General features: G+C 38.6%; 1 protein-coding gene across 1 annotated transcript in view; it reads left to right on the forward strand.

The window, feature by feature from the left end:
- The window catches only part of SEC24B (SEC24 homolog B, COPII coat complex component), a 521,322-nt gene that overhangs the window by 147,765 nt on the left and 348,025 nt on the right, over nucleotides 1–25,532 (forward strand). Inside the window, exon 5 of the mRNA XM_053700185.1 lies at nucleotides 16,987–17,067. Within this exon, the coding sequence (XP_053556160.1) occupies nucleotides 16,987–17,067 (81 nt within the window). The remainder of the gene's footprint in view (nucleotides 1–16,986; nucleotides 17,068–25,532) is intronic.

Raw genomic sequence — 25,532 nt, forward strand, 5'->3', positions numbered from 1 at the left:
TTATTTAAGATTTAGCATAACACAGTACTAAATGCAAGTCAATAGATAAGTCATGTGATCAGGGGGCTGTCAGAAGAGGCTTAGATATAAGGTAATCACAGAGGTAAAAAGTATATTAATATAACTGTGTTGGTTATGCAAAACTAGGGAATGGATAATAATGGGATTATCTATCTTTTAAAACAATAACATTTTATTGTAGACCGTCCCTTTAAGGCTTTCTTGGAGGCAGATTAGCTCTGTTATGATGATAAAATGTATAACAGATTTAATAAAGCATTAACAAGTTGCAAGTAACCTATAAGTCATACACATTGGATACAGGAACAATTTAAGTTGCAAGTAGACCACAAAAAATGTTTACTATATGTATTTAACCTTACACCAATTATCTGTTACCCCAGGAAATAGAATATATATCATCCTTGAAAACCAAGCTTTAACCCAATAAATGGAAATCTGATTTACATTTTAAAGGGACAGTGTACACCAATTTCCATACAACTGCATGTAATATACACTACTATAAAAAAGAATATGCACAGATGCTGATCTAAATTCCAGTATAAAATCTTTTCAAAACTTTGAGGCTAGGCTGGGTCACCCATTAAAAGGAGCTGGGAAAACAAGGACACTCCCCTCTTCCCGGCATATGAAAAGACAGATAACATAAACAGGAGCCAGCAGGAGTTTGTAAACGTGTGTATACATCTGTCATTTGTTATAAAAATACTACCAGATGGGCTATATAAATGGATAACCTACAAAACATTTATGCAAAGAAAAATCTATTGTATAATGGTTCTTTTAAAGGTTCTATAGAAATTCAAAATAAGCCAGCAACATTAAAGGGACAGTCAACACCAGAAGTTGTGTTGTGTAAAAAGGTAGATAATCCCTTTCATATCCATTCCCCAGTTTTGCATAACCAACACAGGTATAACAATACACATTTTAACTCTGTAATTATCTTGTATCTAAGCCTCTGCAGTCTGCCCCCTTATTTCAGTTCTTTTGACAGACTTGCCTTTTAGTCAATCAGTGCTCACTCCTAGGAGCTTCACGTGCATGAGCTCAATGTTATCTATATGAAACACATGAAGTAACACCCTCTAGTGGCGATAAACTGTCAAAATGCTTTCAGATTAGAGGTGGCCTTCAAGGTCTAAGAAATTAGCAGATGAACCTCCTAGGTTTAGCTTTCAACTAAGAATACCAAGAAAACAAAGTTGTTTAAAATTACATTCCCTATTTAAATCATGATTTTTTTTTTTTTTTTTTTTACTTGACTGTCCCTTTAACTAAATACAGTAAAACAGAAAGAAGAGAAGGGCGCCCCCAAAAGGTGTAGTACTATCAAAAGATGTATTCAATATCAAAAGCAAAGGTACTCAAAGATTTAGAAGCACTATGATAGTGCTTAAAACGCAGCCTGGACCTTAACACGCCATCCAGTCAGCGTGTTTCTCAGTCAATTATGGGTATAGTGTGTGTGTACTTCCGGAAGACTTGAGGTAGGTTGCAGGATATCATTTATTATATTCTAAAATAATGTAAAAAAAGCCATAGAAAGAGCCTGTATGTTTAAGGTCTGTTTAGCCGCTTGTCACAAGAGAGAGATATCCTCCGTATATTGCTGAAAGAACTCTATCTTTGTAAAATATACAGACTCAAATTCCACTTTTAAAAGCATATATAATTTTGTAAGATAAAAACAAATATAAAACAATCACAACACTTTCTCAGTATAACACGGTTTCATCAGGTGAATGATATTTGTCTCTACATACCAGATATTTATAGCAAGAGTTCGGCGGCGTCCTATAACTGCGCATGCGTAACTGACTATAGAAATACATATAATACCGCATAATGTAACAAAAATTAAATAAGTGATGTTTGTGTAAAAGTGAGTGTAAAGTGAATTCTTTTTAAACATTGCCAAAAGTTATAAGTATATTTATGATTAATGGCAAATTTTTAGTTTGCAAGATAAATCTTTCTTTATAATCCCCAAATTTATGGTATATGACTATTTCAGTGTAATATATTTTACTGTGATAAACCTATATCATTCAAATAATTGAATATATTTTGATATGTGTTAATAAGTGTATATGTAATTGAATATATTTTGATATGTGTTAATAAGTGTATATGTGTGTATATGTGTATATATGTGTATATATATATATATATATATATATATATATATAAAAATCATCTAATGCTAAAATGTGAAATATAAAAATACATCTTTACCATGGTGTATATATCAAAATGTATACATAATATGTGATATACATTAAACATGTCATAATTTTAATGATAATCATAAGATACAAATGATTGCAATAATATCATATGGAAGGATTCTAAAAACATCTTTAAAATAAATACACATTTGACTTGTGTTTAATCTTTTGTAATATATCTTCTTGAATGTTTCTGTGGGATCCAATATGTAGGTAGATCCTGTAGACTCATAAAAATAAAGATGGGGTGAACATTCAAGAAATATAAATGCAGAATTTTGAAACGGTGTCCCTAGACATGCTGCAAGTCCACATGAAGACTGCAACAATGTTTTTAGAATTCTTCCGATTGAACAGATTCCAGCATCTGGGGGTACACACAGATTTAGACGTCTTAGAACAAAGAGAAACATTTTGAATTTGAAAACTCAAAACGTTAACTCTATTTGGCTTAAATGAAAATATAGATATGGCAGCCTTTGACTCTTAGACATATCTATATGATATTACTTCAAAATATTTTATCTTATTATTAAAATTATTAAATGTTTAATGTATATCACATTAACACATTATGTATACATTTATATATAAACACCATGGTAAAGATGTACTTTCATATTTCACATTTTAGCATTAGATGGTTTATATATATATATATATATATATATATATATATATATATATATATATATATATATATATATATATATATATATATAAAAAGAATGATTTATCTTGCAAACTATAAATTTGCCATTTATCATAAATATACTTAGAACTTTTGGTAACGTATAAAAGAATTCACTTCACACTCAGATACACAAACATACCAACACTATTACCTATTTGACTTTTGTTACATTGTATGCAGCATTATATGTATTTCTTGAATCTGCTCCCACTCATTCCGTATTGGTCACTGTTTCGAAAGGAATAGACTATACTTAATTTCTTATGTGACAGATGTCAGTTGTGCATGCACAGTTGTCATATGATGACGCCAGACTCTTGCTATAAAAATATCTGGTATGAAGAGAGCAATATCATTCACCTGATGAAACTGTGTTATACTGAGAAATGCGTTGGGATTGTTTTATATTTGTTTTTATCTTACAAAAATTATAAATGCTTTTAACAAGTGGAATTTGAGTCTGTATACTTTAATAGGTTCTGGGCTGTTTTATAATTCTCTAAGAGAGTTCTTTCGGTAATATGTGGAGGATATCTCTCTCTTGTGACAAGCGGCTAAATAGACCTTAAACATACAGGCTCTTTCTGTGGCTTTTTGCACATTATTTTAGAATATAATAGATATCCTGCAACCTTAAGTCTTCCGGAAGTACAGACACACTATACCCATAATTGACTGAGGAATACGCTGACTGGACGGCGTGTTAAGGTCCAGACTGCGTTTTAAGCACTATCATAGTGCTTCTAAATCTGTGAGTACCTTTTGCTTTTGATATCAAATACATATTTTGATAGTACTACACCATTTGGGGGCATACTTCTCTTCTTTCTGTTTTAGACTATTCAGTTTGTGCTTTATTAACATACACCAAAGAATTGGGAGCCCGAGGATCGTTTCTGATCATCCATAACAAATACAGAAAGATTTATTTTGGACACTGTTTTTGTAAGCCTTGTTTTGTGCGCACCAGTAAATACACTAGATTTGCATAATCAACAAATGCATGATAACAAGACAATGCAATAGCATTTTATCTGAATTTCAAAGGAGTAATAGATTATTTTTTTCTGACAATCACAAATGCATATATGTATATTCTGTGAATTCTTGCACATGCTCAGTAGGAGCTAGTGACTCAAAAAGTGTAAATATAAAAAGACTATGCACATTTTGCTAATGGAAGTTAATTGGAAAGTCATTGAAAATTGCATTCTCTTTCTGAATCATAACAGTTTTTTTTACTTTTGTCCCTTTAACTATCTAACCAAATAGTCTTATATAAGTTCTGTTTACCAACCAGAGAGCTATATACAATTTTAGCAACTCAATACATTAGTCAATAAATAGAAAGAGATTCAAATCAAATATAATCGACTTCCTGTAGGCGGAGCTAGACGGAGCACGCGAGTCTGGCGTGCTGCCCGAAGGAGCTCGTGAAAGAACAAGCCGCCGTCACGGTCCGTTGTTGGAGTACCTGGTATACTCCCTAGGACACTACCCCACTGTTGCAAGGGGTAAGACGGGGAAGTCCGGTAAAGCTGTTTGAGGCTCCCTAGCCAGAGCCACCGCTGCAGTGTCTGTCAAACCTCAGTGCTCGAACAAACTGAGAAGGGACTATCGGCTCGCGGAAGCAGGTCGCTGGAGACTTGCTACCCTTCACTTGTAAGATTTGCTCAAGACTGCCTTCCCAGATTACCCCATCAGGAACTCACCTTCAGCTGCTGAATTTGGTCCCTGGCGCGCAGCGCCGCCTCCCCTGGTTGAGGCATAATTCCCCGGTGTACGGGGTCTTGTGGAATCGGTTCGGCTGACGACAAAGGGGTGAGAACGCTACTCCAGGAGCTAGAGTTTAGCTGAGGGCAGCGAGGCTGCTCGGAGTCAAGGGCTGAACCAGCGCACAACATAGCCTATTGCCGGAGTGGTTGGGCTCCTGGGACATGGGTGTTTGAAGGCCCTCAGCTGTTATCAGGAGACGCCAAGACGAGTCGGCGGAACTATTTTTTTTCTTTATTCAAGATACACCGATTTCCAGATAAAGGCAGCTGAACCTTGCAATATCCAGCTGACTGGAAGTTCCTCATCGCACATAGAGAGGCGGGAGCCGGTATGTTTCTTTTTCCTTCTAAGCGGAGAGAGTGAAGGATATTGCTGCCCGCTGTTTTTGAAATCTGCTGCTACCACTGAGGGAACAAATACAAGCATCTCCGGACCAGAGGGAGACTGACCGGAGCTGTAACCTGACTAGACCCACATCGCCCTCAGTTTGCTTGAAACCCGGTGTCCTACCAACTCTTGCTGTTGGAGGCTTTTACCTGAGCAAAATTTGATATAATACCCAAGTTGAGAAATCCGCTTCTATGCCAAGAGGCGGGTATAAAACACAGCCCTGCGACAGCTGGAGGTAAAGTAAGGCGGCCAGAGGAGCGGATCCAAGATCTCCCTGTTGTGAAAGCTACGCTGACCTCTCAGAAAAGGGCAAAAAGCGCAAGTACTTTTAATATTTATTATGTCGCTATATATTTCACTCCTTAAAGGCTACGGTACCAAAATATAATCTTCCGGTTGCTGATTAAGACTTAACCGTACTGCAAGAGCTAAAAAGTATACGGACTGAAACAGGGTCACCAGTCAAATTTGAATCATTGAGTGCATTTGCTAGAGCTGCTATCTTTAAAGTGATATATTGAAACAATTTGCAAGCTAATCTATCTCTTCCTTATCTTAGCTTCTGTTTATATATTGCTTACCATACTTACAACATGTAATATACAGTGATTTTGATTTATTGTGTGATATGGGGCTATTTGAACAACTTGCAATAACTGGTTTCTACACTGAGCAGCAGTAGTACATATAGATAATAACAATTAAGAGTAAGTGGTAACTGATATCTCAGTCTGAAGTACTGATGATATAAATTATAACTGTGGAAGGCTAAGAATCTGATTATTAACATTAGCCAGCTTGAATCTATAAATCATGTATACTATAAGGCTGCCTCTGAATTTGAAGCAGTCGTGCTAATGGTGCACGGACACCCTCTTGACTTTTCTCTTCAGGAACAAGGAGTATAGCATAAAGTTAGGACAAGACTGATACAATTTATAACTTGGTATCTCTTATAAGTCCAGCAGCGAATCTTGTCATCGCTGACTAGGAACGGTTTGGATGTGCATTAAGCCCTGTAATTTAAGCCGCAAAGTTTATATTTCCTTTTCTGAATATCGGCCACAGTGAAGGTAGTGAGTGGGTAATGTTAAGAGACTAAGAGGTCCGCACTTTGTTATATTCTGTACTACATGTTTTGATTAGGTTTAGACTTTGAGGATATACAATAAGCTGCCAAAAGTATTGGTTTAAATATTATATAAGAATCCAAAGCTTCAACATACATTTACCATTGGGCACGCCTACGTAACTCACATAGGTTAAATACCTACTCTTCTCTGATCTTTTTTTCACACTAGTATCTCATATATTTCTGTGTATCACATATACTCTTGCACTTAGGGCCTACCCCCCCAAAAAAAGGAAAAAGGGAGAGAGAAAGGGGAGAAAGATAGAAAAGAGAGGAAAGGGAAGGAAAGGAAGGGGAAAGGGGAAAAAAAAAAAAATATATATATATATATATTTATATTTTTTCTTCTGCATAGCTCAAAATCTATCGGTGTATATCCTGTTAAAAGTGAATTTAAATTGCCAAACGTCCATAGCTTGACGCTAAGATACTGTGCTTCTCTGTAAGATTAGAGCTATATTGCATATCTGTACAGCTTAAAATTTCTCTGTTAAAAGTGAATTTAAGCCGCCTATTTGTCATGTTTTGAGGCTATGAAATTGTGTCTCTCTGAAAGATTGGAGCGGTATGATATATAGTTTTTGGCAATAGTAATTCCGGTCACTCCTGTGTCCTATTGTCTAGGAATATGTGAAAGGCCAAATTGATTTCCTAACCCAGATCCTCTGTCTTTCGCCTATATAATCAATTTCGGCTGAGCAACTATATTATTAAAGAAACTGCTCGGATAAAAAGGCTAGGTTGCAGACCAGAGAGGGTCGATTATTAAATTCCAAAAGGGGTATAGTAGTTCTGCACAGTATCGACTTTCTTCCACTTCAATCTGAGCATCACTGTACCAGTAGACTCTCCCCATACACTCATCTAGTGGTTAAACAGGGAAGTGGGCATTTACATAATAAATGGAGAAATACATCACAAATCCAAAAAATAAATCCCCAGCCATGCCTCCGAGGAGGGATAAAAAACAAAAACCCCTACAGGAAAATCTACAAGAAGTTTCCTTTAGAAGTCCAGATCCGAATCTGGAAAAACAAATTACTACGAATCAATTGGCAGATTTAATTCTGCCTCAATTTGAAATATCAAGGGTGAGATCTCAGAGATTTCAAGTGAAATAAAGCAATTTTCAAGTAGACTGGTTGAGGTAGAAAATCGAATTTCGAGTATTGAGGACAGACACTTTAAACAGGAATCTGCTATTGAAACGCACTCAGACGATATAAAAGTACTTAAAGCTAAGATTGAGGATTTAGAAGACAGGTCTAGGAGGAGTAACGTGCGTGTCATAGGACTACCAGAGTCCAGAGAGTTTGAAGATCTCCTACTATTCAGCTCCCAGACTTTACCCAATCTACTAGGCATTCAAGTTGCAGAGGGAGGAATACAGGTAGAAAGAGCACATAGGGTAGGCATGATAAGACAGCCAAAAGACGGCAGCACACGACCAAGAATGGTCATGATAAAATATTTAAACTTCCAAGACAAAGTTAAAATCATGCAGAAATACAGACAGATTCAGACACTCACGGTAGACACCAAACAGATTTTGTTATTTCAGGATTACTCAATAGAAACCTCTACAAAAAGACGTGCAATGGCGCCATTCTGCTCTGGCCTAATAAAGGCAGGGCTGAAGGCAACCATGAAGTACCCAGCAAAAATTACGTTACTGGGCATGGATGGCGTCATTGCATTAAACACAATTGAAGAGGCTAAGGAGTTTTGCAGAGACAATAACATAGAGGTTTAAGCATCTCTTCAAAGAGCAGGGTAATCGATGGCCCTGGAGACTAAACTGGTGTTTTGGATAGGATTAAAGGGTAAGGGGGGGGAGGGATTGTTTTTTTTTTCTTTTTTTTTTTTTATCGCTTCGCACGAACTGTTTAGAGCTACATTGAATGAGTAATTCATTAAATATAATTTCCTGGAATGTAGGGGGAATAACATCTCCAAGTAAACGCAAGAATGTTCTCAAGTTAGCAAAAAAACAACATCCTGACATTATTTTACTCCAGGAATTACACCTCAGGAAGGTAGAGATAGGAAAGTTAAAAGCAAACTGGATAGCTGAAATAATCGCCACACCTTGCGAAAAGCGCAAAAAAGGCGTAGCAATTATGTTGGGCAGGGATTTAGCATACACGATAATCAAGCAGGAACTGGATCCAGGGGGGAGATATATAGTATTGCAACTGATGATAGATCAAAAGATCTGGACTTTGTGCAATCTATACGCTCCGAATAGCTGGGACTTCCAGTTTTGGGAGAATTTGATAAAGGTCATATCCCCATATATTGGGCAGAACTTGATAGTAGCAGGAGACTTCAACAGTACTATGTGCCCTGAGCTCGACAGGCATAGAATCAGGAGTAGAACATCTAATAAGAGGGAAGCCAAGTATCTGCAGAGGTTTGCACGTATTCTAAAACTTCACGATGCCTGGCGAATCCAAAATCCAGACACTCGGGAATTCACTTGTGAATCAGGTGCTCACAAAAATTTCTCCCGAATTGACATGTTCCTGGTAGATGATTATATTATGAGAAATAACATCGAGTCACACATCTCAGAGATCATTTTGTCGGATCATGCGATAATTGGCTTAAGAATTGTGTGGAGTACCCTCTCCAAAAATACTTCGAACACATTTCGTTTTCCTCAATATATGTACAGAAATGTAAAATTTGTAAACTGGCTGCAGCAAAGATGGAGAGATTACTCCACACAAAACAGGGACTACGTAAACAAAGCTGAGGTGTTCTGGGAAGCAGGGAAAGCGGTCATGCGGGGGGAAATAAGAGCCTATATGACTAAAAGAAATAAAGAAAAGAAAGCAAGAGAGCTACAATTATCAAACCAGCTTAAAAATAAATTTGCGCTATACCTCAGAACACCCAATAAAGAGAATTGGGATTCTTACAAAGCAGCAAGAACGGAAAGAGAACACTATCTAATTAAGGTCGGGGCATATGAAGAGCTGAGAAATAGGGCATCATTTCAGGGCAGCCAGGGCATATCGGCTAAACACCTGGCTAGGCTGGTTAAATTTAGGAAAAAATCAAATCAAATTTTCTCCATCAGGTCTGAGGGGAAACTCTTTAGTAACAAAGAGGAAATCAGCAAGATATTTTTTGAGTATTATAGCAACCTATATGCAAGGGAAGATGTGAATGAGAAGCAGAAAGAGCAATTCTGGCTGGGTTTAGATGTCCCCCAAATATCGCAAGATAACAGATAATTAATGCTCCTATTACTGAAACAGAAATACTAGAAACCATAAAAAACTCTAAACTCGGCAAAGCTGCAGGGCCGGATGGTCTTACTGCAGAGTTTTATAAAATTGTGGCGTCAGATATAGTGGGCACCTTAAATAGACTGTTTAATCAGTATTATTTGCAGAAAGACATGAAATCAATCTATTTCTCTGACTCTGTAGTTACCTTGATTCATAAGAAAGCGAAGGACCCAACCAACGTTGCGTCATATCGTCCGATTTCGCTTCTCAACCAGGATTACAAAATATTAATGTCCCTTATTGCAGAAAGGTTAAAAAAATTCATCACAGATATTATCCATCCCGACCAGGCAGGATTTATTGCAGGAAGAAATGCAGTCAGAAACATGCGCAGAGTTCTTACCACAGTGGACTATCTCCATCGGATTGACCAGGACGCCGGAAAGAGGACTCAGGGGGAAGACATAGCCTTACTCACTGTGGACGCCGAGAAGGCTTTTGATTCAATTATCTGGGACCACCTAATAAATTCGTTGAAGAATTTCGGTTTCTCCGGCGCCCTGGTCGATTTGATCGGGTTAGTGTATAAAAAACCCAGGTCTCAACTCCTTATCAATGGTGAATTATTACAAAGTATTACTCTAGGCAAAGGAACACGTCAGGGTTGTCCACTTTCGCCAATCCTATTTGACATCGCATTGGAACCCCTCGCTATATATCTTAGGAAGACTCTCCCACCAATCTTGGTGGGTAATCAGAAGGTGTCTGTGACACTTTATGCAGATGATCTTTTAGTATTCCTACAACATACAAAGCAATCTATACCATGCTTTATGAAAATACTAAATATTTTCAGTTCCTTTTCTGGATATAAAATAAATATTAATAAATCAGAAATTCTCTGGATCAGGAAACATAGATTTAGCTACTCTGATAATTTTAAAGAAGTACAGAGCATTAATTACTTAGGCATTAAGATCAGCAAGAACCCAGCATCCTGGTATCAGCTTAATTTCAAAGATCCTTTTCAGAATCTGCAACATGATCTTGCAAGATGGAATCTATACTATCTATCCATTTCAGCCCGTATTAACGTCATTAAGACTATTATCTTTCCAAAATTCCTATTCCTGCTACAGAATCTACCCCTTTTATTACACAAAAAAGACATTGATAATTATAATAAGGCCTGTGCTTTTTTTATTTGGGGGAAAAAGACCTCACGTATCGCTCTCAATAAACTGACCCAGGATAAGCGGTTCGGAGGCTTTTCATGTCCAAATATAAAATACTACAATACGGTCTCCTTGGCCAAATTCGGGGTAGACTGGCTCAGCAAATCAGACCACGTTACCTATTTCGAATATGAAACAGAATTAATTAAACCCTTCAACCTACAGGCAGTTTTGCACTGCCCATATAGAAAACTACCAAGCAATATAACTAGATTAGTAACATTAGCAAACGTAGTGATCGCCTGGCAGAATTATTGTAAAATACTGGGGATAGAATTTCAGACTTCTAGACTAATGCCGATTACTGGTAACCCAGTTTTTCCACCAGGACTCTGCAATAGTATATTTCAAATCTGGGAAACCAAAGCCCTGACATATGTATCACAACTGAAAGATCCACTAACTGGGCACATCAGGACATTTGAGCATCTCGCACGGGAATACAGTTTACCATCCCAGCACTTCTATGCATATTTACAGATACGCCATTTCATAAACGACTATGATACAAGGTTTAGTAAACATTGGGCGCAATTAAAGATCGAGGCAGGGATATCCTTGTACAAAGCAGGTATCAGAGCCTTATCGTACTGGTACCAACTTATAATGAGCAAAGAAGGAGAACTGCACATCAATCAATGTAAACAGAGATATGTACCTTTTTTTCCCGAACTCCTAGATCAGGATATAATGGATAGCATCATTAGAGCAAAAGAAGCCACAGACAGAATTAATTTGAGAGAATCACAAGCTAAGGTAATAAACAATTTTTATTTAACCCCAGCCAGAATTGCTAAATGGTCTCAATCACAGGTTATGTGCCCTAAATGCCACAAAGTAAATGCGGATTTGTTGCACTATTTCTGGTCTTGCCCGAAAATCTCGCAATACTGGAGCAAAATCCAATACTGGATTAACAGAAAAGTTAGTCAAGCTAGAACTAGAGGCAAAATATATATTCTTTTTGTATCCATTACAAAATATAGGAGACAGACTTCTCATTAACCTAGTAATCCTGATTGCAAGGAATCAGCTATGTAAAGTGTGGAAACACAGAGAGGCTCCCTCAATTACCGAACTCACAAACGTCTTGAGAACCCAGATTTTGATGGAGATAATAGGATTAGACAAAGGAGCAGCTAAACAGGTCTTATTATTTTTTAAGAAATGGAAAAAGTATATTCAGGGTGAATCGATAATAGTCCAACAGTATATTCTCTCACCATTCCAAGATTCTATACCTTTCCTAGAATTAATCCTAGACGGCTCATTACCGTCAAGCTGGGCACATAGTCGCTAAGGCAGGATTAACACACATATAGAAGCAAAATGGAATTCACTGGCAGTTCTCTAGTGAGGGTATCTCCTCGGTGGGTTACTTTTTTTTTTTTTTTTTTTTTCTGTCTTTCTTCCCCCCCCCCTTTTTTTTTTGAGTTGTAATAATATTTCACTTTTAGAACTGTAGTGAGAAATCTGGAGCACAGGTCAGAGTAGATAGGGAAGGATCTGCACAATAAGAATATAAGGTTAAGACGGACTCAAGAATCAGATAAGGTAGATGAATACAAGATTTAGATTAAGGGACAGTTCAAAAAGGGCCAAGGACTAGAGATTATACACAACTGTTCCGGCAAAATAAAAAAGTGATCAGACAATTAAGATAGGAGGTAACAGATAAGTAATTCTGATATAAAGGATTTCTAATATTTTAGTTGATACAGAAAGTCCAAGCTGTTGAGAAATGTACTTGTTCAGCAAGGTTTGACTGTTAACTGTTTGATGTGTCAAATTTTATATGGCCAATGTGTTTTGTACTGTTGAATTTTTGTTCAGAATTTTCCTCCTAAGTAAAGTATATGTTAAAAAACTAGAGGTTAAGATAACGGGACCCATAAGTGGTCTCCTACATTTGATGTAATCTTCAGTTACTGCTACGTTGTATATTCCGATCTGTGGCCCAAGTGTGGTCTTGCAGTAAGTCATGAAGGTTTAAATTTGCTCATTGGCATGCTGATGTATTGTTTCATTCTTTTTTGTTATTTTTTCTTTTTTTTCTCTCTTTTCTCTTCGCAGCAATTGTATGTACCATCCGTTTTCTTCCAAGTAGATTGCTATCAGTGTTAGCACAAAAATAACAATAATATGTATCCTATACGATGTATCTTATTTTGAGTTAGTTCAAATGTTATGTTGTGTATTGCTGCAATACCTTATTTGTATGCCAAATCATTACCTCAATAAAAATTTAAAAAAAAAAACAAAACAAAAAAAAACAAATCAAATATAATCCTTAACCCCTTAATGACCGGACCATTTTTCAATTTTCTTACCCTTAATGACAATGGCTATTTTTACATTTCTGCGGTGTTTGTGTTTAGCTGTAATTTTCCTCTTACTCATTTACTGTACCCACACATATTATATACCGTTTTTCTCGCCATTAAATGGACTTTCTAAAGATACCATTATTTTCATCATATCTTATAATTTACTATAAAAAAAATATAAAATATGAGGAAAAAATTGAAAAAAACACACTTTTTCTAACTTTGACCCCCAAAATCTGTTACACATCTACAATCACCAAAAAACACCCATGCTAAATAGTTTCTAAATTTTGTCCTGAGTTTAGAAATACCCAATGTTTACATGTTCTTTACTTTTTTTGCAAGTTATAGGGCCATAAATACAAGTAGCACTTTGCTATTTCCAAACAACTTTTTTTCAAAATTAGCGCTAGTTACATTGGAACCCTGATATCTGTCAGGAATACCTGAATATCCCTTGACATGTATATATTTTTTTTTAGAAGACAACCCAAAGTATTGATCTAGGCCCATTTTGGTATATTTCATGCCACCATTTCACCGCCAAATGTCATCAAATAAAAAAATAAGTTCACTTTTTCACAAATTTTGTCACAAACTTTAGGTTTCCCACTGAAATTATTTACAAACAGCTTGTGCAATTAAGGCACAAATGGTTGTAAATGCTTCTTTGGGATCCCCTTTGTTCAGAAATAGCAGACTTATATGGCTTTGGCATTGCTTTTTGGTAATTAGAAGGCCACTAAATGCTGCTGCGCACCACACGTAAATTATGCCCAGCAGTGAAGGGGTTAATTAGGTAGGTTGTAGGGAGCTTGCAGGGTTAATTTTAGCTTTAGGGTAGAGATCAGCCTCCCACCTGACACATCCCACCCCCTGATCCCTCCCAAACAGTTCTCTTCCCTCCCCCACCCCACAATTGTCCCCGCCATCTTAAGTACTGGCAGAAAGTCTGCCAGTACTAAATAAAAGGAGTTTTTCTTTTTTTTAATAAAAAAAATTAAAATGTTTTAGCTGTGATGGACTCCTGCCTTAGCCCCAACCTCCATGATCCCCCCCCCCAGCTCTCTAACCCTCTCCCCTACCTAATTGCCGCCATCTTGGGTACTGGCAGCTGTCTGCCAGTACCCAATTTGCCCCCAAAACAAGTGTTTTTTTTTGCAATTTATTGCCAGTTTACATTTTTCTGTAGTGTAGCAGCCCCCCACAATACCCCAACCCCCTCCCCCTCCCAGATCCTTATATATTTATTTATATTTTACTTTTATCCCCCCTTCCTTTCTCATTGGTGGCAGTGGGCATGTAATCGGGCGCGCACGCGCGCCCCCGCGCGCCCCCGCACGCTCCCGGCACCCGGCGTGCACATAGCACTTACAGGAACCGGATGCCGGGTAGCGATGGGCCGCCCACCCGCCTCCCTGATGTGCTCCCACCCACCAACGAACCGGCACCATCGCTACCGGTGCAGAGAGGGCCACAGAGTGGCTCTCTCTGCATCGGAGTCTTCTAAATGGTATTGCAGGATGCCTCCATATGGAGGCATCACTGCAATACCCTGAGAGCTGCTGGAAGCGATTGCGATCGCTTCCAGCACTCTCTTAGACAAGTGACGTACCAGGTACGTCCATTGTCACTAACTGCAAGTTTTTGCAGGACGTACCTGGTACGTCACTTGTCATTAAGGGGTTAAAGTTGCTTTAGAGTATATTAAAAAGAAATACAGCAGTAATGATTAAATAACCCCTTTGTAATACACAATGCTTATTCAATAGTTTTAAATTAACTAAATGCACAGATAGCTATGATATTCAGGATTAACCATCTATGAGATATTGATTTATAATTATGAATCACACTTTTAATCACATAGCACTTCAGAGATATTAATACTGCTTTAAAGACATTTTAACAATAGCGACTATTACAATATCTAATTGCTATTATAAGTTACCAGGAACCAAGTTTATATTTAGGAAAAACAGGTCTCTGTGTCTGTTGGGCCTATGTGAGTGTATCCCTCAAGCAAAATGTTCCTTAGTTAGCCAGATAGGTAGCAAGATTGCCCAAGTTTTCGCTGTCAGATCAGTAATTCCACAGTATAGGAAACAAATGGATAGCACAAACGCCCTTCAAAGCTAGCCAGCTCCAAAGATTCTCTAGTGAAGTGTTTGAGCCTTTTTGTCTGCTGACTCGGGAACCCCCTCCTTTGCAAATCATCCAGTGAAAACATTTAGGGTGTGAGCGACAACTCTCATTGGTCAAGTCTTGCTCACCTGGTGTGAATTAATTCCTTTTAGGTCAAATACACTTTTAGGTCAAATACACTTAAAGGGAGTATATGATGCCTTTAAAGTGTTCTAATGTTTAATTATTATATATGTCTAAATCCCATAACAGTATTAAGATTAAAATGGGGGTCTGTATTAATATACAACAGTAGAAGGGCAATAGCACACAAACATTATTGAACTTAGAAAGTAAATAATAGCTACAAGGAAGGGGACATAAGACACCGACTGTTTATGAAAGACCCATGTACAACATGGGGGGGCTTCCCCCCTGGATCTGCAGCAGGTGGACGGCTGAGACAGGCAAGTTACAGTTAAAGTTTATTTTTGTTTGGTTGTTTAGTATTTATTGTTATCAGTTGTAGTTGGGAGGAAAAGGGATTCAATCTATATATTTGAGAGCTAATGGGAGAGGAGGATAGTGGTATTGTCACAAAGTCTAAATTTTTTTCTTCTGAGAAGTTATCCACTCCTCTTTTCTGTTGAATGCTACAATGATATCTATGGACATACAGGAATACAGACTATTTTGATTGAATCTAAGTGAAAATTCTATTTTTTTTTCTTTTCATTCTGACATCACATGAACTCAAGCCTACTAGGCAAGGAACTGAAAATCTCTTCTTGAAGCGGTGGGATGGGCAAGAGATTGTACCTATATGACTAATATGTGATGTAATCTTTTTATATGATTTGCAATAAAAATAATTTCAACTAAAATGGGGGTCTGGATTTATTCTTTAAGATATATATGTACCTCTGCATATGTCAATGGAATAAATAACCGCCTGCACTTATATATATATATATATATATATATAATTTTCAAATAATTTTCCTTGAAAAAATAAAATAAAAAAATTTATATATATATATATATATATATATATATATATATATATATATATATATATATATATATATAGCCCTTTGCAGTCAAATACATGGCCATACACCTTTGAACCCTTATAACTTTTGTTTGATATTTATATGAATATTTTTTATCTGATATTGTGTATGAGTGTAACTGTAATTTTAATGTATTTATATTGTTTTTTTTTTTTTAGCCCTAACCCTTTATACAAGGTCTTCACTTGACGCCCGTTAAATTCTATTGTGCTCAAGCAAAAGTGTTACTTTCAACTTGTAATACTCGCAAATTAAAGGGATGTGAAAGCCAATTTTTTTCTTTCATGATTCAAATAGAGCATGCTATTTTAAACAACTTTCTAATTTACTTCTATTATCAATTCTTCTTCATTCTCTTAGTACCTTTTGTTGAAGACCACATTAGTATGCTTAGGAGCCGGTTCATTTCTACAGCACTATATGCCAGCAGTTTTGCAAGAATGTTATCCCTTTGCAAGAGCTCTAGATAGCAGCACTATTTCCTGCCATGTAGCGCTCCAGATGACTACCTAGGTATCTCTTCAACACAGAATATTATGGGAACAAGGCAAATTTGATAATATAAGTAATCGGTTTATAAGTTTTAATTAATGTTCTGTTAGCCGTTAGATATTTATACATAAGGGTGTAAAGACTTCATATGTTTGAAACAATGTGTATGTATCATATGTGTGACAGAGCTACAGTGAGTAAAGAGCCAATAATAATAATAATAATAATAATGTATCCCATTTATTTTAGGCATCGAGAGTTCCTCCACGACCAGCAGTGAAACTCCAGAGCCCCAAAATTATGATGTGCTGGAAGGAGGAGGTTATACAGGTGACTGTTTTTTTTTTTTTAATGAAGATTAATACGCTTATGTTCCAGATAAGAACTTAGTGATAATTCTGCTATTCTTTGTGCAAAAACATTTTAATTTGATTGTTTAGTTTTCATAACTTTTGAATGGGAATTTTGTTAATATATTATTATTTTTATTATCGGTTATTTGTAGAGCGCCAACAGATTCCGCATCGCTATTAACAAAGGCAGAGTACAAAAAAACAGTTATAGGGATCGAATGGGTAGAGGACCCTGCCAAGAGTTGCACTGTTGTAGTCAGCTCTTGAGAAGGTGATCAACAAACAGCTGGACTCTTAAGCTTACATGCTAGGGGGTTCAGGGGATAGCAATGGAGGAGAGGAACTGGTGTAAAGAAAGGTTAGCGTAGGTTGTATGCATTCCTGAACATTAGAGTCTTTAGGGAGCACTTGAAGCTTTTAAAACTAGAAGAGAGTCTTGTGGAGTGAGGCAGAGAGTTCCACAAGATGGGAGCCAGTCTGGAGAAGTCCTGTAAACGGGAGTGTGATGATGTCTGAGCAGAGCGAAGGGTACGGGAGGGAGAGTATCTGGAGACAAGATCTGAGATATAGGGGGGAGCAGTGCAGTTGAGGGCTTTGTATGTCAGAGTGAGAATTTTGTGTTTGATCCTAGAGGCAAGAGGAAGCCAGTGAAAAAATTGGCAGAGAGGTGCAGCAGATGAAGAGCGACTTGTAAGGAAGATGAGTCTGGCAGAGGCATTCATTAAGGATTGTAAAGGAGCTAGGCGGTAGGTGGGGAGACCAGAGAGGACAGAGTTGCAGTAATCGAGGCGGGAGAGGATGAGAGAGTGGATTAAAATCTTAGTTGTGTCTTGTGTAAGGAAGTGTCTAATTTTAGAGTTGTTTTTAAGGTGGAAGCGGCAGGCTTTAGCCAAAGACTGAATGTGAGGAGTGAAAGAAAGATCTGAGTCAAATGGTAAGGTAACCTTAACAATTGCTGTTTCTGTGGAGTGATGGGGACGAAATCCAGATTGCAATGGGTCAAGGAGGGAGTTTATTGTAAGGAAATGGGATAGGCGTGCATAAGCTGGTTTTTCGAGAAGCTTTGATGCAAGAGGGAGGAGGGAAATAGGGCGGTAGTTGGATGGGGAGGTAGGATCAAGGGAAGGTTTTTTGAGGATAGGTGTGACCAATGCATGTTTCAGCGATGAGGGAAATATACCGGTGCTGAAGGAAAGGTTGAAAGTGTGTGTGAGTATAGGGGTAAGGGTGGCAGAGAGGGAGGGGAATAGCTGTGAGGGGATAGGGTCAAGGGGACAGGTAGTGAGGTGAGAGCGCAGTATAAGTGCCGAAACTTCTTCCTCAGTAACAGGGGAGAATGAGCTAAGTTTAAGGTTATGTGGGTTGTGGTTGATTGAGAGCATTTGAGGGGGTGAGAGAATGGAATTATGTTGAGAGCTGATTTCATTTCTGATGGAGTTGATTTTGTTATTGAAGTGGTTGGCAAAGTCTTGAGCTGACAGAGAAGTTGTATTAGGAGGTGGGGGAGGGCGGAGAAGAGTATTGAAAGTGGAGAACAAACGTTTTGGGTTTGAAGAAAGATTAGAGATAAGAGTAGAGAAGTAGTGTTGCTTATGGAAATTAAGGGCAGAGTAGTAGGAGTTCAAGATAAATTTGTAGTGTTGAAAATCAGCTGAACTCCTAGATTTTCTCCAGTGCCGCTCAGCAGTACGGGAACATCTGCGTAGGTATCGTGTCAGAGGAGTATGCCAGGGCTGAGGATGAATGTTTGATTTCCGAGCTATGGTAAGAGGGGCTAGATTGTCAAGGACAGATGTAAGGGTGGAATTATAGTGGCAGATAGATTGGTCAGGGCATGAAAAGGAGGAGAAGGATGAGAGGAGAGATTTGAGGGAATTAGAAAGCTGCTGTTGATCTAATGACGTAAAGCTTCTGTGAAGTTTGGTGTGAGGAGCAGAAGGAGGGAGAGTTGTAGGGAGGGATGATATGTTGCAAGTAAGGAGATGGTGGTCAGAAAGAGGAAAGGGGGAGTTTGTGAAGTTTGAGAGGGTACATCGATAGCTAAAGATCAGGTCAAGGGAGTGACCATCTTTGTGAGTGGGAGAATCAGTCCATTGTGACAAACCAAAAGAGGAAGTGAGTTGCAGAAGTTGTTTTGCAGAGGAGTCAGTGGGATTGTCAAGAGGGATGTTGAAGTCACGAAGAATGAGGGAAGGGGTGTCTGAGGAAAGGAAATAAGGTAGCCATGCAGCCAAGTGATCTAGAAATTGAGTTCAGGAGCCAGGAGGACGTTATATGACTGCGAGACGTATAGAAAGAGGAGAGAATAAGCGAATCATGTGGGTTTCAAATGAGGAAAATGTGAGGCAAGAGATGGGATGTATTTGTTGAAAGGTGCAACGAGAGGAAAGTAAAATACCTACACCACCTCCTTGTCTATTACCAGACCTAGGAGTGTGGCTGAAGTGGAGACCCCCATGTGACAGAGCAGCAATGGATGCTGTGTCTAGGGGAGAGAGCCAGGTTTCTGTTAGGGCCAGAAGGTTGAGGGAGTGGGAGATAAAGAGGTCATGTATAGAAGTGAGTTTGTTGCAAACAGAGCGAGAGTTCCAAAGTGCACAAGTGAAAGGGGAAGTGGCTTTTGATGCAAGAGGAATGTGAGTAAGGTTGTCAGTTTTGTTTTTTGAGTCTGTGAGATGGTATACATGGATGTGCACGGCTAGGCAGTTGTTGGGGACCAGGATTAGGGGAGATGTCACCAGCAGTTAGTAGAAGCAAGAGGGAGAGTGACATAAGATGAGATACAGATTTGCAGTAGTGAGACTGCTTTTGAGACAAGGTTCATGAGTACAAAAGTAATGTGAGTTTAAGAGAGATGGGCTAATGAACATTGCAGGTGGAGAGGGAGAAGGATTAATTGAATAATGTAGTTTGTTATAGAGACAAAAAGCAGCAAAAAGGAATAAGAAGATATTAGGCATTTTTACAAAAGAGGGAACCAGTTAAACACATAAGACACAGTATTACAGTAGCAATTGCATTTGAAAACGGTAAGGTATATCAAACATAATATTACAAAAGTACTTGCCTTGTGTCTTGCCCCTTGCCCGATTCTTGTATAATTCTATTGCTAGTGAATCACTTATAAAATGTTCACTTTGAAAATGTGAACATATGTTATAGCAATGCACAGGCCAGACTGGTGTGAAATATATGCAGGGAGGGCAGTCAGCTGAGTCCACTAAATTTAGTTGATTGCTAATCAAAGACAATTGGAAAGGCCAATTGGAAAGTTAGATTCTGGTCTGGTCAGGGTGAGATGTTAAGTAAACAGACAATAAAATTTGGGGGAGGTTAATACTATGGAATAAGACAGCTATACATTTTAGAATAATAGCAAGTATTGATAAGGATTGAACATCACATGGCAATTAAATGAACATTACAAATAACACATTGGATAACAGTACAACAGATGTAGGACTAAATTAACAAACTAAAATCATTTGCTCTATGTAAATATTCTTGTACCAGAAGAGAGTTACATGAGAGTAAAAACCACCAGAGAGCAGTGAATAGTTGCAGATTGACAGGGTCTCTATTCACGTACCAGAAGAGAGTTACAGGAGAGTAAAAACCACCAGAGAGCAGTGAATAGTTGCAGATTGACAGGGTCTCTATTCACGTACCAGAAGAGAGTTACAGGAGAGTAAAAACCACCAGAGAGCAGTGAATAGTTGCAGATTGACAGGGTCTCTATTCACGTACCAGAAGAGAGTTACAGGAGAGTAAAAAACACCAGAGAGCAGTGAATAGTTGCAGATTGACAGGGTCTCTATTCACGTACCAGAAGGGAGTGATTATATGATTTAAAAAGCTGTATAATTCAAAATGTTGCAGTCAGAAAGTTATGGATAGCTTAAATATTTTTAGCCTAGTTATCTAGTTTTCTGGTTTCAAATTCACGGCCATTGCAACACATTACAAAAACATGTATTTTTGCTTTTTGCTGTAGTCCATGCTATTTAATAATTAAATAGAAAAACACATGCAAAACAGATTCTAAGTGTTTTTCTGATTGATTATAAAAGCAATAACTATTTCATAATAAAATATCAGCCAGAACGGATTAGATTTTATTTTTTTCTGTAGGTGATTACAAAAATTATTTTAGAGATATATGCAGTCCAGCTGTTTAGTGATTATTCAAATCCTGAATTAAAATAAAATCAAATTCAGCCAGTGGTGCTAATCTTATTTAAAGTCAGAATCATTAATAAAAGCTCATCTATCTTAAACAAGTGATTTTCAACCACTGTGCCGTGGCACACTAGTGTGCCGTGTGAGATCGTCAGGTGTGCCGCAGTGAATTGGTGCTTATCCTACACTGATTGTGAAACTCTTATACTGGTGCCCCCAAGGCTTAGGGACTTTAACAGTAGGATACCTTGGTCCCCAGTAGTGTTTGCTTTTGGGCTCAATACTTGTGCACTGCTTACTGCCCTAACAAGTGAAATTTTTACTTGCATGGAACTACTGCAAGCTTCTGTTTTTGGCTCAACCTGATACGTCAGTCCACCCCTTCTTTGATTTCCTGTAAGAAGGGACCGGACGAAAAATGTCAGCAAACGCCAGGCAAGGCGTCCCAATCATACCAAGCAGCTCAAGGCAAACTTAAAATGTAAGTTTGTATTAGCACTTTGAGCGTTATAATACTAGCATACTTTTGAGAAAAGTTTTTATTTACATTCTATAGAATAACCCTAAGAAGTATTTTCGGAGGAGTATCTTGTAAGCCTAGCAGTGGACTCACCTGCAGAGAGATACAAGACTTACGGATCTGTCTAAAGTGGATACTAATCATTTTTGACCATCTGCATATCGCTATTGCTTGCTAAAAACTCTATGCTAAAAACTCTATGCAAAACTCTATCTGCTTGTACTAAAGCCATATCTGCTTGCACATAGGCCGTTTGCAATAATGGCACTAATCTAAAGGATTTAGAACCTATTTAACACCTTGCTGTGTACTCTGTGCAGCTACGACTGTGAGCTTAGATTGCTTGTTCCTGTTTTTATTTTAATCTTTTGAGTGTGTTTTAATCATATTGGGCTTGTATTTAATTGTGTTCTGCTTTGATTTGTCCTTATTATTTCCATACTAACTCACTCTACATACCAACTTCTTTTATGTATTATCTTTGCTCCTTCATATGAATTTTATACAATATAAGCAGTGAATTTTATGAATTATACTTTGTCTGTCTAAATACTATTATCTATTTTTATGTTTTAAATCAAATTGATTTTAGTCAGAATTAAATAGATTTTTATTTTTATGTACCAATTTAATTTTTGTTACCACCCCTACAGATTGAGCTATAGTTTCAGATTATTTCTGGCCTTAGCGCAGGAAGATTATTTATTTATACATTCTGCCAAGGGAACAAGGAATAGTAGGAGAAATATCAGGGTATAAATGGTGACAGAAGAACAAAACAAAATTTAGGTCTTCCCTTTGGAGAACAGGTGCGGGGGCCGTGGACTCTCCTCATACAGAAGGAAAGGAAATTATCTGGTAAACATAATTTATGTTTTCCTTCTTAATATGAGGAGAGTCCACGGCTTCATTCCTTACTTGTGGGAAACCTTTACCCAAGCTCCAGAGACACTGAATGAACGGGAGGGCAAACAAGGAGGCGGGCCCTATTCTGAGGGAACCACAGCCTGCAAAACCTTTCTCCCAAAGGCTGCTTCAGCCGAAGCAAAAACGTCAAACTTGTAAAATTTAGAAATGATATGTAAGGAGGCCAGGTAGCCAACCTACAAATCTGATCCATAGAGGCCTCATTCTTGAAGGCCCAAGAGGAATCCACTGCTCTAGTTTAATGAGCCTTAATCCTTTGAGGAGGCTTATGTCCCGCTGTCTCATAAGCTAAGCGAATAATGCTCCTCATCAAAAAAGATAAGGAAGTGGACAAGGCCTTCTGCCCCCTACGCTTCCCAGACTAGACAACAAAGAAGGAACCACAATCTCCTGATTGATGTTGCAATCTGAAACGATTTTAGGAAGAAAACCTAACCCAGTATGAAGAACAGCCTTATCAGCATGAAATACTAGGTTAGGAGGCTCACATTGCAAGGCAGCCATTTCAGAGACTCTGTGCGCTGAAGCAATAGCCAGTAGAAAAAGAACCTTCCAAGACAGTAATTTAATGTCAACTACATGCATAGGCTCAAACGGAGCCTTCTGCAAAACTTTAAGAACAAGATTTAAACTCCAAGGAGGAGCGCTAGATCTAAACACAGGCCTGATCTTAGCCAGAGCTTGAACAAAAGACTGAACTTCTGGAATCTCAGCGAGCTTCTTGTGCAGTAAAACAGATAGGGCCGAAATCTGCCGCTTAAGGGAGCTAGCAGAAAGGCCCTTCTCCAGACCATCCTGGAGAAAGGAAAGAATCCTGGAAACCCTAACCTTATGCCAGGGGAATCCACGCTCTTCACACCAGAATAAGTAGGTCCTCCACACCTTATGATAGATGCGACGAGTAACCGGCTTACGAGCTTGAATGAGAGTATCAATAACTCTGAGAAACCTCTCTTGGCTAGGACTAAGCATTCAGTCTCCACACAGTCAGCCTCAGAGAATCTAGATTTTGATGAACAAAAGGACCTTGTTCCAGCAGATCCCTGCGACAAGGTAACTTCCATGGAGGAGATTACAACATCCCTACTCGATCCGCGAACCACATCTTTCGCGGCCATGATGGAGCTATCAGTATCACTGATGCCCTCTCCTGCTTGATGCGGGTCACTACACGAGGAAGGAGAGGTAATGGTGGAAAAAGGTATATTACACTGAACCTCCAAGGCACCACTAATACATCTATTAGCTCTGCCTGAGGATTCCTGGATCTCGACCCATACCTGGGTTGCTTGGTATTGAGACGGGACGCCATAAGATCTATCTCCGGAGTCCCCCACCTGTTGCATATCTCCGCAAACTCCTCAGGATGGATAGACCTTTTCCCCCAGATATAAGGATTGTCTGCTGAGAAAATCCGCTTCCCTGTTGTTAGCGAACAGTTGTGGGCATCCACCCACTCCAGAATTAGAGATACCTCCCTCATTGCTAGGGAGCTCCTTGTTCCTCCCTGGTGGTTGATTTAAGCCACCGAGGTGATATTGTCTGATTGGAATCTGATAAACTGGGACGGACCCAGACAGGCCAAGCCTTCAGAGCATTGAAGATTGCTCAAAGTTCCAGAATGTTGATCGGAAGAGAGCTCTCCCCTTTTTTTAAAGGCAGACAAAGGGGTGAAGGACGAACCAATCCTCTCCAATTCGTTCTTAATAATGTTTGCCATCTTTACAGGAACAGGGAAGGTCTGAGGAACAACCCTGTCTTCGTAAACTCTATCCAGTTTAGGAATTAAAGGTTCTTCAGGCACTTTGGCCTCTGGAACCTCTAAAGTAGCCAGAACTTCCTTTAAAAGAAAGAGCAAGTGCTCCATCCAAAATCTAAAATCTGGTTCCTCCACAATCTGAGGCTTAGAGGCAGCCGATTCAGACCCAGAAAGTTCACACTCTGAAGTATCAGAAAGAACTTCATCATCAGATAACCATCTATCAGCTATAGCCAATAAACTAGATGATGACCCCTGGGAAGGATAGCAATATTTGACCTTTCGCTTGCGCTTAGCAGGGCAAGGTAAAGCACTAATGGCTGCAGACACCGCCGTTTGTAACTGTGCAGTGAAGTCTGAAGGTAAAAGGCCTCCTCCAGATGGAGAATCAGGCTTGCTATGGGAAACTGCATGTGTATTAGGAGATGAAAGCAGGGTGCGCCCCTCACGGAACGGGGACCCTTCAGAGGTGGAAGGCTCAGTGGTATCAAACATGTTAACCTTTTTAGACTCTCTAGGCATGTGGAACATAATTGAGAGGGCGGGTATACCTCGGCCTCTTCACAATATAAACAGGCATTAGCCTTAGGTATAGAGGAAGTACCCTCTAAAACGTCAGCGTCCTCCATAGCTATGGGCAATGTCCTAATATAACAATAACAAATGTTATATAAAATATAAAAACGGCACACAGAGTAAACCGCTTCTCTCCGATAACTAGCACTGTCAGAGAGTAGGAAGTGAAACTACGACCACACCCGGTCACATGGAGCAACTTAGGACCGCCTCCGCAGCTCTAAAGTGAAAGTAACCTGTATGTTCTCACACATAACGCAGTATAAATCAAATAAAAATGTATGAGATTAATCCCCACTGTTCAATAATCCCCCCCCCCTTGTTAAATAATCCCCCCCTAAGGAGATATTAACCCTTGATTCCATACAGCTAAAAGGAGCCACACTGTGACCCTGTCTTCTAGCGTTACCATATGTGTAAAAAATGAAATGATCTTACCGGAATCTATGCTGTGGAACAGAGACGCAGCCTCTCAAGTGTC

The sequence above is a fragment of the Bombina bombina genome, chromosome 2 (genome assembly GCF_027579735.1).
Source record: "Bombina bombina isolate aBomBom1 chromosome 2, aBomBom1.pri, whole genome shotgun sequence".
In the NCBI taxonomy this organism is placed as follows: Eukaryota; Metazoa; Chordata; class Amphibia; order Anura; family Bombinatoridae; genus Bombina; species Bombina bombina.